This window comes from Nicotiana tabacum, chromosome 21, assembly GCF_000715075.1.
Source record: "Nicotiana tabacum cultivar K326 chromosome 21, ASM71507v2, whole genome shotgun sequence".
Lineage (NCBI taxonomy): Eukaryota > Viridiplantae > Streptophyta > Magnoliopsida > Solanales > Solanaceae > Nicotiana > Nicotiana tabacum.
In genome coordinates this window covers 75,271,721-75,288,543 of record NC_134100.1, presented here as the reverse complement: position 1 = coordinate 75,288,543, position 16,823 = coordinate 75,271,721, and the positions used below count along the sequence as shown (strand labels likewise).

General features: G+C 34.2%; 1 protein-coding gene across 3 annotated transcripts; it reads right to left on the bottom strand.

Annotated features, from left to right (window-relative positions):
• Nucleotides 1–6,367: 6,367 nt before the first annotated feature.
• LOC107770722 (ras-related protein Rab11B) lies at nucleotides 6,368–9,734 on the bottom strand. Of its 3 annotated transcripts, none has more exons than XM_016590051.2 (3): nucleotides 9,277–9,734; nucleotides 6,862–7,310; nucleotides 6,368–6,567 (listed from the first exon to the last, which is right to left on the bottom strand). In XM_016590051.2, exons 1-2 carry the CDS (start codon nucleotides 9,498–9,500, stop codon nucleotides 6,881–6,883), a joined length of 654 nt encoding a protein of 217 aa, XP_016445537.1. In that variant the 5' UTR covers nucleotides 9,501–9,734; the 3' UTR covers nucleotides 6,368–6,567; nucleotides 6,862–6,880.
• Nucleotides 9,735–16,823: the final 7,089 nt, after the last annotated feature.

Genomic DNA, 16,823 nt, shown 5'->3' with positions numbered 1-16,823 from the left:
TTCACCTGCCATGTATACTACATAAGATGCATTTATGAGATGGTTACATATGTGATTATTATTAAGCCACAACCTTGCGAAGTAACTTGCTCAATAATTTAATTTAGAGCATAATTTTCAGAATTTCTATTCAAGACAATTCATCTTGATAAGTTGGTTTAATCACAGTTAGTTTAGCAAAATAATATGTTAACTGCCTCCACTTAATAGCCAAGCAATTGCTTATGAGAACAAAGTTATCTATATCAATTTGATATACGCTATATACGAAAGTATATTACATTCTACCCTCATAAGTGGTTCAGGGTGAGGAACCAAATAATTTCATCTTATTATTATTGATGTGCGGTGTATATTTTGATTAACATCATAACACACAAAAAATAGATTTTCAAAGTTGAGGAAGCAAGTTAGTTTTTCTAACATGAGGGGGAGACAGGATAAACACTTGAGAAAAAGTTACGTGGAATGAATTATCATCTACATCCTCGAATAAAATAATATGAACTTGAAATTCATAAAAAAATAATTCATCTGTAATATATTGCAAAGCATACTAGACGCATTTGTTGACCTAAAGAAAGTAACTATATTCTCACTGCAAATGTTCTTATTAGAATAAGTCCTAGAAGGACAAAATCTATGGTACACTTAAAGTGTATAGACAAATCGGTTTCAAATAAAATTCTTGATAAAGAAGATGAGCAAATAATCATAATAAGGAGGCAAGTGATCTGGAAGATCACATGACATAACACTTCATAAAGTCTTAGGAGAAGCTCAGGTACCTGAAAATATGAATGAAGAGATCTTTATGTCATATCTTTATGAAAAAAAAAATGGTTGGAACCAATATAAAATGTTCGTCGAGTACATCTATGCTAATGATAAATATATACGAGGATCTTAAGTCCGGAGAAACAATTCAAGTAGAATTGGTTTCATATGAAAGATATATAGTTTTGGACTTGCAGTTCAAACACTTGAAAGTATAAAGTCAATGGTGTGTGCAATTACTTTTATCTATCTTATATATCTAGCATGGCATGAAAACTTGATATGCATCTAAAGTCTATTTATATGGCTTATATGACTTAACTTATATGACAATCCCTGAAGGATTTAAATCGCTTAAAGCATATAAAGTTCTTGGTCCTTAAGTACCATTTCCTAAGTGTAATTTTTGTACATATGCATTTTTCTATAACCATAAGGATGATAATGTGATAATGAGAATTCTTACCTCTATGAAGATATTGAAAATACCATTCCACGACATTATATGAAGACATTACATATCTATCAAGAATGATGATTTTAAGGTGTAACATATTCTTCAAGTTAATATGGATGATTTGTTTATCAAATCTCTACCAACCATCTTTTGAGGATGATGCACAAGATTAGAATGCGAAGGCTCAAAGATGTGAATTGATTGTCTCATCAAGGGGAGTTAATACGTGTTGTACTCTTTTTTTTAAATAAGGTTTTGTTCCACTGGGTTTTTCTTGCAAGGTTTTTAACAAGGCAACCAAAAGACGTATTGTTAGATATATAAACTCTTTATCCTTCACTAGAATTTTTTCCCACCAGGTTTTATTTTAGTTAAGATTTTAACGAGGCACATTATCTCTTGAATAGACATTCAAGTGGGAGTGTTATAGTTTGTTACTTTATGGCTAAGTCTTTTAGAGAGATTTTAGAGTTTGTTACTTTATGGCTAAGTCACTTTTTCCCTATAAATAGAGGGGTTTTATTCCATTGTAATTCACCCCAAATTAATAAGAACTCTCTTTCTACTTTTCTCTGCAATATTCTTATTCTTCTTTTATTGTTTTATAACATTAATATAAAAAAGTTACTACAATTTAACTAATTTGCACTTGCTAATATATTCTTTTGTTTAATTAAAAAGAAATCCAATATCAACAAAGGATAGAAATATGCATGAAATGCACGGTTACTATTTCCAAATCAAATTAAGAATTCCGATATAAATTGTGTGTCATTTTTTCGTTCCTCGAGATTCAAACTAGGTAAATTTTGATCATTTTAAAATATATTGTGCCATCATATTTACATGAGAAGAATGTTCACTTGTAATAATTTTCATATAGCTTTTAAATATCTAAATTTTAATTTTATATTATTGAGTTGATGTAATCCAATTTAACTTCGAAATTAGTCAAAATTGACTCTCGAAAGTGAAAAGTGACACTGCTTTTGGGACGGAGGAAGTGTAGTAAGTAATTTTTCTATCCAATAAGAAATCCAATATCAAAATGGAACAGGAGTTAGGAACATATTTGTAAAGCACCGTAAAATTTGGTAGATTTAAATATTTTATGATTCGCTAATGATTTATTTGGTCATTGTTTTGCATGCTAGGACTAATATCGGATGAGAAAAATATTATACATGCATGGTGTTATTTATACGAAAGTTTGGAAGTTGTCGAGTTGGAAACTATGCAATGGATTAAAGTTTCAAATAAGTTTGTACAAGATCCGACTTCAAACAAGCACAATTCCGAAGATATGAAGAGTTATTTGGTATACAACCTATCAAATGAAAGATCTAGGAGTCTAGTTTTCAACGCATTAAAATTGTTTATTATTTGGATATTCCTACGATAAGTTATAGTCTTTTTACTAAAGGGTAACAGAACCGCCGTGAAGCTACGCAAAGCATACTTAGCCGAGGCACCATCCTACGCACCTTGCATAGGTAATTCCAATAGCTTGCCAAAAGAAGAAATAGAAGGGCCTGGCCATGTGTAGCCTATGCACCAACGCTACGCAGGAGACTAACAAGCTAGGCAAGCGTTCAGATCATTTTTTTTAAGGGGCTGAAATGTGGGTTCAGAGAGGGGAGAAATTTAAAAATAGCCAGATTTATAAGTGGTAATTGAAAAATAGCCATATTTTCAAAAGTAATATAAATTTAGTTACTTTTCATGTAAAGATAAATCTGAACGAAAATACTGTTCAAAATCCGGAAAATATTCCACTATAATATACTGGAGTTCCAGTATAATATACTGGAACTCCAGCATATTATACTGGAAGTTCATACACAGATGCTCCAATCTCCAGTATATTATGTTAGAACTTTTCGCGTGTTGGAGTTCCAGCATAATATACTGGAAGTTCATACACAAGTGCATCAATCTTCAGTATATTATGCTGGACCGGTCCGTGTTGCAGCAAAATAGTGACTATTTTTCAATGACTTTGCAAACGGTGACTATTTTTGAATTATCAGTTCGAAAACTGGCTAGACCGTGCTATTTTTACTTTAGAGAGAAAAAGAGTTACGTAGTTCTTGGATTTGGTCTTTAATCCTAGAGAAAACTCCGGCTGAAGGGTCTGTCGGGCGAATACAATCAAACATAATCCAATTCTGATGCAAAAATTCAAATTCAAAACAGTATTTTATGAATTAAAATTTTTATACAAAAAATTGAATATCTTAAAGTTAAAAGGTATAAAACATTTACAAAAAGGAAAAGAAAATTTTAATTTATACTGATATTGACCCTTGAGTTTGAATAATCCGAAGCGTATAAAAATATTTTTGATTTTTTATTGAGTGGGTAAAAATTGAGATCACTAGATAATAAAAACCTGAAAAAATATTGACTTAGCCTTGATTAAAACATAATAGCCACTCTGACATGGTAGTTTAGGCTTATTTTTTAAATTATATTGCGTTAAAGGAAATATTACAAGTAGAAGATAAAATTGTAATCGATATACCTAATAAGATAACAAGACTTGATTTTTTTCTAATGCTTATATTCTTTATAGAATAAAATATACTATAACAATTGCATCCGAGGAAAGAAGTTTTTCCAAATTAAAATTGATAAAATTTTGTATAGGATCAATGATGTCTCACGGGAAGCTAACTGGATCAGATTAACAGTATTATCAATTGAAAAAGAATTATTAGAATAACTCAATTATAAGAAAATTATTAATAAAATTTTGCTTTAGGCCACCAATAATGTTGAGCCGCTCCTGAAGTTTAATGATCTTTTTAGGCTGATTCCAACTCTCCAACAGTTATATTAACAAGATTAGACCTTGGGAACGTTAGATTCTTGCTTGAATCTTCATTTTGGACGAACGACAAGAAATTTAAAATTCAAGATTTGGCTACCATGAGGTAATTTATTCACCCCATACTTGAATATGTTTATGGATTAAATATGTGGAAGGTGTTGTGAAATAGAAAATAATATTTGTATGAAGAATCACACTATTACTTGAAATGGGTATTTTGAGCTAGGGTTTATAATCAAGAAGATGGTGAATAATATCGGGTTAAGGTAAACGATGAAATTGGGTTTTTCTAATGAATGGATTGAGTTCTTTAACATCTTAAATGGAGGAATTATGGTCGCTATTAGGGGTGTACATGGACCGGGTTGGTTCGGATTTTATCAAAACCAAATCAAACCCATTATATCGGTTTTGATTGGTTCGGTTTTGTCGGATTTTCCCTATTTTTTGGGGTTTTGTTTACATAAATATTATTTTAATCTTGCATTATTAAAGTTATAGATAAAATTTTGATAAGTGAATATATGTTTACTAAAAATTTTAAAAAAAAATAAACATATGATCTATTAAAGTGATCTTATGGGAGAATTTGTTTTAGTAACACATAATAGTTTATTTTCTTTGTCGTCTACCAATAATTTTTGGTTGATGTACGCTTTCAGGGTTAACCAAATTTAATAATTAAACATAAAATTCAATATGATACCTAAATAATGATATGTTCTATGTAATTTTAGATTATCGAAATATCACTTCAAATTCGAAAAACAAATAATAAATCTTGGCATATGAATATGAAAGAACAAAGAGATGATAGACGCATTTCAATAACACATAATAAGAAAGTGATACAATCTATAATTTAAAATAAATAAAAATGAATGCACTTTATAGTTCTATTAAATATTATATCCCATGAGAGGATGTCAAATATTTCTAGACATCTTTTAAATAAAATTCTATACAAAGTCTTAAAATTATATATAAAAAATTACTATATATTTATATGTCGGTTTGGTTCGGATTTTTTTACTCAATACCAAACCAAATCAAACCAAACTTAGTCGAGTTTTTTAATCGATTTGGTTTGACTTTTCGGTTTGGTGCGGTTTTCCGTTTCGGTTTGTACACCCGAGAGAATCTTATTGATGATGAGTATGTATTGTAACTTGAAGATTAACTCTTGTTGAGTCATTTGTGATACATGAAGCTATAGTTAGCTAGAAGGACATGTTGAGCCGAACTTTTACATAGAATTATTTCTCCAAAATTCCAAGTCTTCCAATACATGTCTATATGTCTAAGAGTATATGAAATGTTAATGTATGGGACAAGTAATCATGCATTACTCCTCTGTTTTGAAATGAAACTACTCGAACTTTATGTTTTACAAGGTGTTGTGACTATAAGTGTTTCTAAGATTTCAAATAAACATGATAATACAATTTTCAAATGAAAATGACTACGATTATAAATGTTTCAAGCCTTAAATGAAAATGAACATGGTGTTCATGCTTTCTCATGAATATGAATATGACTTCATAGCTTTCAAATGATAAATGCAAATGAATAAATGAAAAGAAATTTTTATGGCTATTGAGCCTAATCTAAAGATTATGTTAAAGGGCCAAAGGTGCCGATTTTTTTATGAAAGGGCAAAAGGTGCCAAAAGATATAAAAATATTTTGAGAGTCTTATTATGTAACGAGAAGGCATTGGTCGAAAGGGGCCAATACCCAAAGCTACACGTGCTGGTGTAGGACTATGATCGTACCATTGTCTTGGACGAATAGATAGTCTCCCTTAGTTGGGAGTAACGAAATTGCTAGCAAACTAACGGTATTGTGGAAAGATGACTTAGCCGATCAGGCCAAGCTCGGACTCCATGCAGTACACATGGTGGTTTAACGAAATGTGGTAACTAATGAACTCCCACCAATGATAATAAGTTTGCTTAAAGCTCAAACTCTTATATGTTTTATGAAATGAAATGGTTATGATTTAATTTGCTAAATGGATATTTTATGCCTTGTTAAATTGATTCATGTTATTTGCATAGTCCTCTCATGTTCTCCCAGGGGGGTTTTCCAAAATGAATAAAGCAAAAGAGAACATAACTGCTTTTAATAATTGATTTCTAATTGGTCGAGGATCCTCCTGTAAGGTGCAAAATCTTGAAGGAGATCAATAAAACAAACTGCCACCTTGATGCCTAAAAACCAGGAAATTTTTCCACAAAGATTCTGCTATAATATATATACAATAAAACAAGAGCTGATTTACTGTATGAAGAAATACAGTAAAAACTAAGTAATATATGTATAACCTTGATTTACTTCTCAAAATACAATACAAATGATGTCATTTTCCCAGCCTCAAATAATACTGCATCAAAATTCTTCTCCTGTAAGATAAAATGGCAACTAATCAAACAATCCAAGAAATATTACTTCTTTAGATAATCTCTCTGCAAAAGGTTTTAGGAGCCCTTCAACATGTCCTACATTAGCATGTAGAAATCTCTTTAGTAACAAACACTGCAATGAATTGTATGAAAAAGATGCAAGATGCAAAGAGCCAAAGACCAAAACAAAGTAGTGTACAAACTAAAGGTAAGTTAATGAAACAATACAAGATGTCGAATAAAGTGATTAAAGACATCATCCTGCGGATAAGGATGAACATAATGCTACATGTCCTAAGAGATTCAAAACTGAATGCAACTAAGGAGGAGCATTTGCTGGTTGCAGTAAGCATTTGGAAGTATAGGCACAGAATCGCAGTCATCACTCACTGATTTCTTAATCTTTTGCTTAGACGGAGCAGCAACCAACTTTTTTCACAGCTGAAACATCATCCTTGCCAACATTAATAGTTTGCCCCTTTGGCAATGCAGCAGGATCATCCCCAACTTCTAGCGCTTTACGACAGACCACCTTGTATATCTCAGTCAATACTTCTGTAAAGGCATTCTCAACATTCAACGACTCGAGTGCTGAAGTTTCCATAAAGAAGGTACTCTCTCTTTCAGCAAACGCCTTGGCATCCTCTGTCGAGACAGCACGCAAATGACGTAAATCAGCCTTGTTCCCAACAAGCATTATGACAATATTTTGGTCCGTATGGTCTCGAAGCTCTTTTAACCATCTCTCCACATTTTCAAATGTGACATGTCGAGTGATATCGTACACTACTAATGCACCAACAGCCCCTCTGTAGTATGCACTTGTAATTGCACGGTACCTGTTTCCCCAAAACAGGAAAAGAAAGTTCTAATTAGTCTCCACTAATCTAATAAGATGCCAATTTAACCACACCAAAGAGAACAGAACAGAGTTCAAACCAAAGATTGAACAGGGTTCAAACATAAATTTTCATACTTAAAATCAAACCCTAAAATGAACTTATCAGGAATTAGGCTAGCTGGCAGAAGAAAGTCACAGGTTGAACGATAAAAAAGCAAAGAAGGAAAGCAAGCAAGATAAGGCTAACCTAAGAGAATCACAACAAAAGAACTCTAAATTTCCAACAGTGAACCACCCCTTAAAAATGGCATTATAAGGAGATTAATTGTAACAGCTAAGCTGCTGAAGTAGATAACAGTCGACTGTCATGATAGATAAAGTGCAAATGGTACCCATTCTTTAAAAAAGAAGAAAAGTTGCTTGAAAAAGTCAATTAACAATTCAATGAGATGGTGTTAGATAGGAGAATATAGACTAGTAACCATAAATGAAAAGTCCAACTGTTCCAGCTAGCCTGCTAGAAACATAATGGTGACAACCAGCTAAATTTGCTCCATTCTTTAGCTATCCATACTTGAAGTGCTTCTTTTTTTTACTTATAGATAAGATAATATTCATATTTGATACCTTAAAACCTCAAAAAAATTTAGCCTTTGTGATAAAGAAGAATCATGCTTGTATGGAAGTTCACCGTGCAGATGTCACTTTTTTCCCACGCCTAATTTACCATGATAGAAGAAAAATATGTAGAAGGTCATCATTTAGAGAAGTCAAAAGTAAATTCAGGTCAACCAGTGATGACTTAGCACGCAACTACACTTGCCGTTGCCTAAAGGAAACCCATAGTGACTAACTGGAGGCATTGACCCAGAGGGAAAGTCCGTCCCTAATAAGTTGTATACTTGATAGCTAACTACCAAAAGCAACTCTATAATAGCATCGGCAAGACTGTGCAATCCTATTCTTTACATCCTCCTTAGAGAAAGATACTAAAACAAGGTACCACAAAGACAGGGCAAGGAAATAAGAATCAAATCTCAAGGAAAAGAACCTCGTAAAGCCTGGTATTTAAGCGGAGAATGGTAGAGGAGTGGCCCATTATCCACTGAGTTTCGAACTGTGTGATACGGGCTCTCGGGGAATTCTTGGTTATCCCAAAAAAAAAAAAAGGGACCCATAAAAGAAGGAAAAGATCTAGACGAGAACAAACTAAGTAATGTGGTTTATTCCTTAAGAGGCATTCTAGCTTCTATATATATCTCCAATTGAATTTCAAAACTTTCTCTTTTGGCTGTGGAACTACCGATTATTCAAATCTTGCAAAAACTCAAAAAAAGTTACTAACTTTTTTTCTTTCTTTTTGGAACTGTACAAACTAAGTATTTCAAATTCGTAGAAAACCTGAACAACCCCACCTTAGAAAGTCAAATTAGGAACTTTATACACAAAATTCAAGTGAATGAGATCAGTTAATTGGCCTCACTTATAAAATGGGATTACCAGTTTACCACTGTTCATTGATCACACGAGATTCAACCTATTTTTTTTCCTTAGGACCAATCGCAACCTTCAAAACTCGGGATAATAGGCCCGTCCCTCTATCATTCTCCACTAAAATGTCAGGCTTAGTTTGTAGGATGCACTGCTCGAACCAAGATTCAATCTAATTTTTTTTATAACGGTAGTGTCCGGAACAGTTTATGCACAGCCCGACAATTCCATCGGTACCTGCTACCTCCCACCAGCGCAGCTATCGGGTAACACCAAGGCTTGGGCATATGGGAAGAAATTAGCTGGTGTTTGGATTCATTTGACCACTAGGTCACACCCACGGGTGCTAGATTAAAAGTAATATTTGCAGTCAATAAATCCTAGCATGCTGTTTGTTACTAAGGCCAAATCTCTATCACGTGATTAGCATACTATAGCAGTGAAAATTAGATGAAAATGAGAAGAAAAAGAACCTTTCTTGGCCAGCAGTGTCCCAAATCTGGGCCTTAACGATCTTATCATCGACCCGAATGCTACGGGTAGCGAATTCAACGCCGATAGTGGACTTGGATTCAAGATTGAACTCATTTCGCGAAAATCGAGAAAGCAGATTAGATTTGCCGACACCAGAATCCCCAATTAGGACCAACTTGAACAGGTAATCGTAGTCATCCTCAGCTCTGTACCCACCTGCCATTTATATGTTAATCTCTTAATTGCAGTATAAATATACTTACTGATTATGTGGGTGTACTTAAAAAGAGAGAGAGAGAGTTGAGAGTTCAAGAAAGTTGAAGTTTAAAAAGCTGGAGCTGCAACTCCTACTAAGAAGGTAGCAGGTATTAAAGGGTTCATTTGAGGATTGTGACTTGTGTTAGACACAGGAAAAGTGAGAGTTGAGTTGGAGTTTTAAGGTTAAAATGCTAAAATCCTATGTTTCAATGCAAAGTTGAAAGCTTTTTACAGCAGTGAAAATGGAATATGCTGGTCAATTACACCTTCTCTATATTTTCTACAAACATATAAATTGCCAAATCTAACAGACTTTCAAAAATTTCAAAACTATTTAATTTTTCAATTATCACCAAATTCTATGCCCAAACGCCTATAAGCTCTTTAACATTGTATGCATTTAAGTTTATCTAATAAAGTGTAAATGTTTCGTTTGTACTACCAAAATATTTACAAAATTAATTACAATTAAATATGTGGGCACATTGTTAAATGATAACAGGCAAATTAAGGTAAGCAGATGCAAATACAAAGATTTTGGGAAGAGGGTGCACTATTATGGAGAGGTGAATCCAAAATATAAACTTTCCAAATTCAGCGTTAGTTTTTTTTTTTCATATTTGTCTATACTCTTCAATGTGTCAAACTTGAAAATTATGAAAAGAATACACCAAACAAAGAAAAAAAGTACTTAATTAATACGCAAAAAGTGGCAGACATGTCCATATCTTGTGGGTACGCCAAATTCTAGAAAAAATAAGATAGATTCTTATAAGATTTAACTTTGAGTTTCACTAAGAAAGATGCACTTAATAATCATCGCATCATATTATACTTTGAGCTTGGTTGCACATATATATTTAAGTATTTTTTTTAAAATATAATATTTTATATAATCTAGGGAGGGGAGCATGAGTTCACGTGACTCTGGGACCCCTAGATACACCCCTATTAAGGACCCGTTTATCCATGAACCTTTTTTTTCTTTTTCTGGAAAATATTTTTCAAAAATGTGTTTGTCCATGAAATGTAGTAAGTTTTTGGAGATTTTTCGAAAATAATTTTTTCAAAAACCAAAATTTTAAATTCCAAATATCATTTTTCAACTTAACTCCAAAAATTACTTTTTGTCAAAAATTACAATTTTTATGTCCAAACACCTGCTAAATCAAATCGCTAGAAGCCTACAATTGGTTAAACTACACCAATAATGTATACAATGTAAATGCTAAAAGTTTAAATTATACAATAAAAAATTTAAACAATCAATTTATATAAAAACTAAATTGAGGTAAGTGAATGTGCTAAATGCTGGTAGGTAAACGAATTAACATGTCAAACACCCATTATAATAGTAGGTTAAACTATGAGAACAACAACAACAATATATTTCTATAAGTGAGGTGTGGGAAGAGTAGCGTGTACGCAGATTTTACCCTTACCTTGTGCAGGTAGAGAAGTTATTCTCGATAGACCCTCGGCTCATGTAAGCACAATATCAACAATAAAGAAATGCAATACAAAAAATGAACAAGTCAGAGAAAGGAAACATAAGCAATAGCAGGATATTAACAAACTGAAACAAAAGAAATATCAGGTAATAATATGAATCTAAGAATAAGCCACAACTAGAGTAATACTAAAGCTATCGGTATGTAAGGGAAATACGTTTTCCTACTTACTATCCTTCCGCCTTAATTTTCGACCTCCACAACTTCCTATTAAGGTTCATGTCCCCAGTGAGCTGAAGATGTGTCATATCATGCCTAATCACCTCTCTCCAATACTTCTTAAGCCTTCCTACCCCTCCTTAGACCCACCATGTGCAACCTCTCATGCCTCTTTATTGGGGCATCTCGGCATCTCCTCCTAACATGTCGTACCATCTCAACCTCACTTCCCACAACTTATCCTCTATGGAGGATACCCTCACCTTGTCCCGAATATCTTCATTCTTGATCCTGTCTCTCCTAGTATGCCCATACACCCACATTTTTGCTATTTTCTACTTCTAGACATGAAAATTCTTAACTGACCAACACTCCGCCTCATACTATAGTCGGTCTAATCACCACTCTGTAGAACCTACCTTTAACTCTTGGTGGCACATTCTTATTACACAAGACAACGGAAGAAAGCTTCTATTTCATCCATCCTTCTCCAATACAGTGTGTGATATCCTCATTAATCTCCCTGCTACCTTGGATTACTGACTCAAGATACTTAAATTATCCCGCTTGGGAATGACTTGAGTATCAAGCTTCACCTCCATTTTGAAAGTGCAAGAGGGGGTGAATTGAAATTTATTCTTTCTTTTGCGAGGTAGTCGACTACGTTCTAGTCGACTAATATTTTTGAAACTAAGTACAAGAAATGAAATTGCAGAAAGTAAATGATACAGAGTGTTTTTATACTAGTTCGGATTCAGAGTGAATCCTATGTCCAGTCCCCTTGGGTTGCAAGGGTGATCTCTTTCAAATATGATGTGACCTAGTACAGATGGGTTGATGTTGTTATATACCAATAACCTTTTGATCACTTTGTTTTTCTCTCCTATGGTTTATACAATGCTTCACCAATATTATTTTCTCTCTCTCCTCTCTTCTTAGTTACACAAAAAATCTATGACAGACTACAATACTTGTTTGAAGTAGAACAAAGAGATTGATTTTAGTTTGATCAAAGTATATGAATCCATGACGTCTTCTGTAGAATATATATAGTAAGTTGGTTCCCATTCTTCACGGCGTGATAGTGAAATGATTGAGCAGCAACCCAAGGGAGTTGATTTTCAAAATAAATCAAGATGATTTCATTCCAGAAATTGAATGGACTTTTCCTTTCGTTGCTTCCTTGATTTTTTTCTCCTTGTGAGCCGTTGGAGAGAATATTTTCAGAGGATCTTCTATACTGATTGATTGATGACTTTCGCAAATGATTAATTAGAAATATCCAGTTTCCATAGAACGTGCAGTTACAACTTGATTCTTGCCTCCTTGATTTGTGCTTCCAAATCTTCTGTTAGAGTCTTTTTCATTCTCATGACATCCTTTGGGATTAGTTTCCTACAAGTAGAATTAAGTTATTGTTTATCATTAAAATTCAAATCTAACAATCTCCCCCTTTTTGATGATGACAAAAAACCTTAATTCATTTAACTTCCATGTTCTAGTCGGTTCCCTCTCAACTTGGTGTGAGGTAAATTGAGTACTTGGAGTTAACTCCCCCTCATTTTTGACTTACCCTCATTCAGATGCCAGTAGTTGTCTTTACTCAGTCGACTGAACCGTATCCTACAAGTTAGTATAAATATATTCTATCAGTATAAATGTATTATACCAGTCGACTATATATCCTGCATCCTGCAGAGTTAATGAAAAATGTATTCTACTTCTCCCCCTTTGGCATCAATCAAAAAGAGGGCTAAGCAGGATTAATTACCAGCATATAAGATTAGCAGACAGTCTACTTAATTACAGTCTTCATCCAAAAAAAATATGCAAAAGAAAAATTATCCACAGAGACCAAAAGAAATTATCTAAACAACCAACACAAACTTAACGACGGAGGAAATAGGTAAGGGTGTTGCCGATAACTTCTTTGAGGCGATCAAAGCTAGCGTTTAAAGTGACTGAGATTCCATCCACTTGATTATGTACCTCCTTGAAAGCTTTCACTGCCTTTTCTACTGTTTTCACTACCCTAACTCTTAACTTGGACACGTCAGAACCTGTTTCCTTTGCAATTGCATAGACATCTCCAACTGAAGTCTGAGTGGCCAGCAGTAGTTCTTTGATGGCAGTCAGCTTGTCACCAAGTTCTATTATCTTTTCAAGCAGCTCTGGATTATTGATGTCTGTCTAAGGAGTATCAACCTTTACCGTGGAACTGGAGGGGATCACTTTTGTTTCAACTTCCTGCTTCTTTACCCAAGTACCATCCACAACGACATATCCCATACTAACAAACCCCCTATTATTATAGCACTTAGAGATAGATACATAGGGATAGTTAGAAAGAGGGATATTGAAGGCCTCGAGGAGGTGAGTAATGACCATCCCGTAGGGTAGGCTTGAGGGATCTTCAGCACATTCAATCATTAAATTTATTACCCAGGAGGATAGTTTCACCTTGTGCTTGGTAAGAAGACAGTTGACCAGAAAGGTGTCCTTTTGAGACAGAGTGAAGTAGGAACCAGGTCTGGGGAGAATAGTGGTGGCAACAATACGGGTTTCAAAATTAATGTCATTGGGCCCTAATTGATTTGGCAGGGGATCAGACAGGGAATCAACAAGACATTCCTTGGCTTGTTCAAAAGACACTTCAAAATCATCAGGCCAAGAGTTCTTAAACAAAGCAGAATAACCAGAACTTGTACACTTAAAGAGGGTATCGAAAGTAGAGCAGTCTAGAATAATGCGCTGACCTAACACAAGAGACTTATTTTTATCAGATTTCTGAGTGCGGAGATTTGCATAGAACATGCGAACTAAGTCTTCATAGACTTTTGGAGGGGTTAGGGCAAAGAAATTTTCCCAACCTTGAAAAGTGAAGAAGTATTTTACCTTGCAGTTTAGGGCTTCCATTTCTTCCAAATTGATAATCCTTCCATGAGCGATTGTCTTCCCTTTGAAGGAGATGAACTTGTCTCTATTGGGAGAATCCCAATAGTTTAGCTCGAACTCCAGTGCATTGTCCAGGTCGATCTTCACCTTCTTCGGAGTGTACTCTACTGTTCCTTCTTCCATGGGTCGCTTCCCTAGTGCCTTTTCTGCTCGAGCATTATCAGAGATGATCTCTTGAGAAGATGAAAAACCCTCGGAGTGGTTAGAGCCAATAGTGACTGGTTTTAATGATTGAGAGGGGTTTTTTCTTTGGACCGGGTGCTTTTTTGGGTGGAACTAGATGGATTTCTTGACGCTTTAACCATTGGAAAGGATGATTGAAGGAAGTATGCTGAGAACTTTCAAGAGAGAGGCGGACTTATGGAGATGGAGAGAGGATTGAAGTGACGAGACTGAATCGACATGACTGGCGGGGCAGATAAAAGCAAGAGAATTGATTGGTTGATTCAGTTTCCATCTCAATAAGCCAAAAAGGCGGAAAGAAAAGCTAAAACGGAGGCGCATAATTAATGCAACAGACAACCATAATAAAGTAACACAGTAACAAAAGATATTTTTTTTACCAAAAGCTAATTTGATTCGCAATCTTTCAAGTAAAACAAAAATTAAAACCTTATTTAGAAAAGGTAATAATGCCAAGTAATTCCTTAAGGTTTTTAAACCTATCCTCTAGAAGAGGCTTAGTACAAATATCAGCTAATTAATTTTTCGTGTTAACAAAGAATAATTCAATGTTGCCCTTAAGAACATGGTCTCTAATGAAATGATGCTTGATATATATATATGCTTTGCTCTAGCTAGAATGATGCACAAGGTTTTTAGAAAGACATATAGCACTAGAATTATCACAAAAAATTTTAACAGGTTTAAACGAAAGATCATAATCAGTTAATTAATGAATCATCCAAAGTAGTTGAGCACAACATTGCCCAATGGCAATGTATTCAGCTTCAATTGTAGACAGTGCAACTGATCTCTATTTCTTACTATTCCATGAAATAAGTGATTTGCCAAGAAATTGACATGTTTCACTTGTACTTTTTCTGTCATCTTTATCACCGGCAAGGTCTGCATCTAAATAACCTTCAAGCTTAAAACTGTTAAGACGTGGATACCATAATCCATGTGGAGTAATTCCAATAAGGTATCTAATAATTTGCTTCACGGTAGTTAAATGTGAATCCTTTGGAGCTGCTTAGAACCTGGCACATCTGCATACACTAAACATTATGTCAAGACGACTCACAGTTAAATAGAGTAGAGATCCGATCATTCCACGTTATCTTGATTCATCAACTAATTTTCCTTCTTCATCTTTGTAAAGATATGTAGCTAGACTCATTGGAGTCCCAATTGCCTTGGCATTATCCATTCCGAATTTTTGAATTAGCTCCTTTGTGTATTTTGTCTCACAAATAAAGATCCCTTCATCTGATTGATGAATTTAGAGTCCAAGGAAGAAAGTTAATTCTCCTATTATTCTCATTTCAAACTCACTTTGCATGAGATGTGAGAATTCCTTGCATAAAACAGGGTTAGCACTTTCAAATATAATATAATCAACATAAATTTGAATAATGAGGTTTCCAGAAGATGATATCTTGATAAAGAGAGTAGTGTCAATCTTACCTCTCGAAAATCCATGACTAACCAAAAATGAGCTTAGTCTTTCATACCAAGCTCTAGGTGCTTGCTTTAGCCCATAGAGAGCCTTAGTCAACTTAAATACATGATAAGGAAATTGTGAGTTTTCAAAATCAGGAGGTTGTTTAACATAAACTTCCTCATCAATGAAGCCATTTAAAAACGCACTTTTAACATCCATTTGAAAAAGTTTAAAACCTTTAAAAGAAGCATATGCTAATAAAATACGAATTGATTCTAATTGTGCTACCAGAGCGAAGGTTTCATGATAGTCGGCTCCTTCTTGTTGAGAGTAACCTTGAGCGACTAGCCTTGCTTTATTCCGGATAACTTTACCTTCTTCATTCAGTTTGTTTCTGAATACCCATTTGGTTCTTATGATTGTTGTATTTGCTGGCTTGGGCACCAATGTCCAGACTTGATTTTTATCAAATTGATCAAGTTCTTCTTGCATTGCCTGAACCCAACTTGAGTCTTTTAAGGCTTCGTCAACTTTCTTTGGCTTTATTTGAGATATGAGTGCGATGTTGGCCTTTTTCTTTAAAGCTCCTCTTGTTTTCATTCCATCAGTTGGATTTCTAATGATGAACTTCTAAGGATATTCCGGTTCACTTCTCCACTCGTTTGGAAATGTTTCCGTACGTTGATTAGTTGACTCGTTCTGATGTTGATCGTGCTCATTTATGCCTTCATTAGTCGACTGTGGGATTTCAATCGTTTTGTCAGTAGTTTCTTCTGAAGTCTTCTATTTACTGTTCTTTGGCTGATTTTGGCTGATCTCATCATCACCTGCAAAATCTCCTTTCTCGGTCATGGAGTTATTTATTATAAAAAATAATGTAAACTGATTCATCTATACATAGGTTAAACTTATTATAGATTCTAAAAGATCTACTGTTATTCGAGCAGCCCAGAAATATACCTTCATCACTCCTTGGATCAAACTTACCAAGATTGTCCTTGCTATTGTTGTGGACAAAACATTTGCTTCCAAAAGGATGAAAGTATCCAATATTGGG

What these genes read in the sequence shown, in the direction of transcription:
- LOC107770722 (XM_016590051.2), bottom strand. Translation starts at nt 9,500, where the DNA reads ATGGCAGGTGGGTACAGAGCTGAGGATGACTACGATTACCTGTTCAAG. An exon ending in GACACTGCTGGCCAAGAAAG is followed by an intron (nt 7,311 to 9,276) that starts GTTCTTTTTCTT and finishes TTGGGGAAACAG; the next exon opens with GTACCGTGCAATTACAAGTG.